Consider the following 3,489-nt stretch of genomic DNA (forward strand, 5'->3'; position numbering starts at 1 on the left):
TAATATTATTATTAATATTATTAGAATAATTTATTATTTTTTATTTTTTATTGATCTAAATTTAAGTGCCGACCATAAACTTAATACACGGTTATACGTATTTTCTTAGCTAATTACAAATTCTACACTGGTGAAAACTCACGATCTCTGCGCGGCAAATCATGCTGCTGAAGCTTTCTGCGGTCTCGGAAATCACGCTGATACATCGAACTAGAACCATCCCTGATCAGATTAGAATCATCACCGAAAGTATAATCAGAAGGAGCGTATAAGTAATTGCCGGTATAGTTCGTTCTCTTTGAGGGCATCCGTATTAGCTGTTGGAATGGTAACCATCCGTTTCTCTCCGCGCCGATACTTCTCTTCTTTCTCGTCATGGCACGTCTGGAAATGAGCATAAACCGTGAGCCGATTACGTGAAAATTAAAGTATCAGAGGAATTGAAGTGTAACATTTATATCCTGAGTAATCGTATTACGGTCACAGACGGATTACAAACGCTGTCTTCGAAATGTTGCATAAACGCAAAAAGAGCGAGCCATAAATGCCGTCAAGTTAATTACAATTGATTTTACATTAAGTTCGGAAACGCTTATAAATACGCGTAAGATATGTATATTTAATTACGCAGAATAAATAATACTGACGATGAGTAGTATAATTCTTCCTACACGAATGATAATTGTAGATTTTTATAAGATTATATCTTTTATAATTTCTACATAAATCATATATTAATTAAACAGATTAACACATATAATATTAAAAGTAAAGATATAACAAATATTTAAAAAAAAATATATTAATTATAATCAGCAGGATAATCATTAATATATTTATATATCTTGCATCATTCTTTAATATATCATATTTATTAATAATTTAATTTATTAAGCGTTATTTAAATTTGCATTGCTGAATTAAGTTTTTTTTTTTGGAAGTCATAAAATGATATGTATGATGTCAGCTTGTAATTTTCATAATTCTAATCTTGAGCAACTGCCTGCATGCGTTTTTTTCTTCACGTTCTGACAATTGCGTCAATGCCTCGATGATTTCGTTACACAGCGAAATATTATTTGATGCAAAAACATATTCTGTCGATAAAATCATTATTTGTTTCTACGTGCGAGAAAGAGAAAGAAAATCGTAAATTAGTATTCTCAATCAAAACAATATAGTTTGCTAAAAAATACACAAGTAAAATTCCAAAATTATACGAGAATTCTTACTATATAAAACTCTTAAAAATCAATTGGCCTCTTATGATGATTCAATGATTTCATGCCCATAGATGTAGCTTTCTCGGTCAATATAAACAATTAAATATTTTTTAAATAATTGTTTCTTAATTATATATATTAAAACTGCTGTTTTAAATTATATAAAAATAGATTCTCTTTGAACGAACAAACGGATGCAATACTTTATAATAATATACTTTATAATAATTATGTGATTATTTATGATTTTCCACGAAATTAAATGTTAACTTCATATATACAAACGTAATTCTGCCCTCAAAACAATTTTAATTCAATATTTATCTTAATTAAATGACTTTAAAGAGTTTACGGTTTCTAATTATGTAATGTTATCCACTTCAGTTAACCGTTCCAGGTAAGGATTATAGGAGTCTTTTATTAATCTTATTTTTTTACATCAGATTATATAAACTACTTATGTTTTATTCTTTATTATATATATATATATATAAAAAATTATATATTATAATATTTAACTCTTCTGATTAATAGAAAGCCAAACGTAAAGAGGATTAATTACTTATCGCTTCAATTCCGATAAAAATCATGGCTGTGTAAAAGGGAGTTTGAAGTCTGCAATTACGCTCGTTAGTTCCACACGTTAGTTATGCACGTTTCTTCGATGACACGACATTTTGCGATTCAAGCTCACGGTCGTCGAAACGTTCTTTCTCTCCTCAGAGAGAACATACAACACGAGAATGAATTCGCGTTACCTGAAATAGTACAGCGCTCTGTTCCGATGACTCGTTCCTCAAGCGAAGCGAGACGCTCTTTTCGATTTTAGCATATAAATGCCACTTTCCACCGGAAATTAAGGATACTTTCCGCTTTCGCACTTACTTCCTCCTGCGGTCGACGCCGTAACATTTCGTAAACAACATCAATACTCGGACACGTCGTAATTACGACGTTAATTAATTAACATTTTGTATTTGCGAATGATGTGCGAATTCGCGGAAATTTGCAAATTAAATCCTGCGATCATCATCTTTGTAATTATACAATTAATTAATTTATCGCTGTTATACAGATCCACATATAGAGATAAGCAATTTAAAAAAATTAAGGAGTTATTTTATATATATAATATTATATATATAGCATATCACTGTTTTTTGTTATAATCGCATCTCAGTAGAATTATGTCCGAAATTAATATAATTAATTATAACATACAATAATTGGCTAGACACTTGGCTAGAAAGAGCTGTTACTTCGATACTCTTACAACGCGCACTGTGCTTCTATGCTAAAGTATCGCAATTTATTACTTTTACCGCACACCCTCTCCATATAACAGCTGTGCATCGTCATTTGTTATTTTCTTCTGATTTTTATGTTCCGGTCAATAAATTATTTTTATACGTATATATATGATTTCTCCACATATAATTATGTATAATATATATACATAATACATAAAGTAGCATACAGCGCGCACCATTTGTATCATTATTTCAATTATTTTATTATTTTATATATAGTTATTAATTATTTTTTTATTTTATTTTATATTATATACTAATACTAAAAGATTTACCATAAAAACAACACGCCTTAAATAAATTTGACAACTGCACGTACGCACTTGACATTAAGGAAGCTGTTAAAATACGCAAAAATACGCGCCTTGCAACATATGAGTGGAATGTATTACAATTTTTTCGTTTTTCAAAAGCAGTTGCATCAAATGAATAAAATCACTGACATATCAGCTCCTTTGATATTTTAAATGTCAAATTATGATCTTTGCTTAATGACATATTCTCTCATTGATACAAAATAACATATAGCGCATATCAAGATAATTAATCGGTATCACCGTCGACGAGATATACTATTAAGAATAGCCAGCCTTACGGATGTTGATCCTAAATTAGTAATTACAAAGAATGCATAAAATAAAACGATCGAATCGCAGAATCAAGTAATTAACATAACTATAAGCTCCGCGATATATTAATCGTTTAATAAATCGTTTAATAAATCGAGATTTATAATTTAAAATTTTTTGCAATTGAATTTTTCTCATATATTAACACACATATATGTATATACACACACACATATGTTATAGTACGTAAAAATATTTCGGCGGCGAATTATCAATAACATGGTATTCGGGTATGGCAGCGTAAACATTGGCGCGCTATTATTTACATACCTCGACTCTGTTATTATTCACGCGACGATACTCGAGCAGGAAAGTAGTCGTGCGAGA

The 3,489-nt window shown here is 29.9% G+C and overlaps 1 protein-coding gene across 1 annotated transcript in view; it reads right to left on the reverse strand.

Moving 5' to 3' along the window:
* LOC115240292 (protein yellow-like) overlaps positions 1-377 on the reverse strand; it is a 5,816-nt gene extending 5,439 nt beyond the window's left edge. The window contains exon 1 of the mRNA XM_029815357.1: positions 143-377. Coding sequence (XP_029671217.1) covers positions 143-377 — 235 coding nt within the window. The remainder of the gene's footprint in view (positions 1-142) is intronic.
* Positions 378-3,489: the final 3,112 nt, after the last annotated feature.

This window comes from Formica exsecta, unplaced genomic scaffold, assembly GCF_003651465.1.
Source record: "Formica exsecta isolate Colony F162 unplaced genomic scaffold, ASM365146v1 scaffold423, whole genome shotgun sequence".
In the NCBI taxonomy this organism is placed as follows: Eukaryota; Metazoa; Arthropoda; class Insecta; order Hymenoptera; family Formicidae; genus Formica; species Formica exsecta.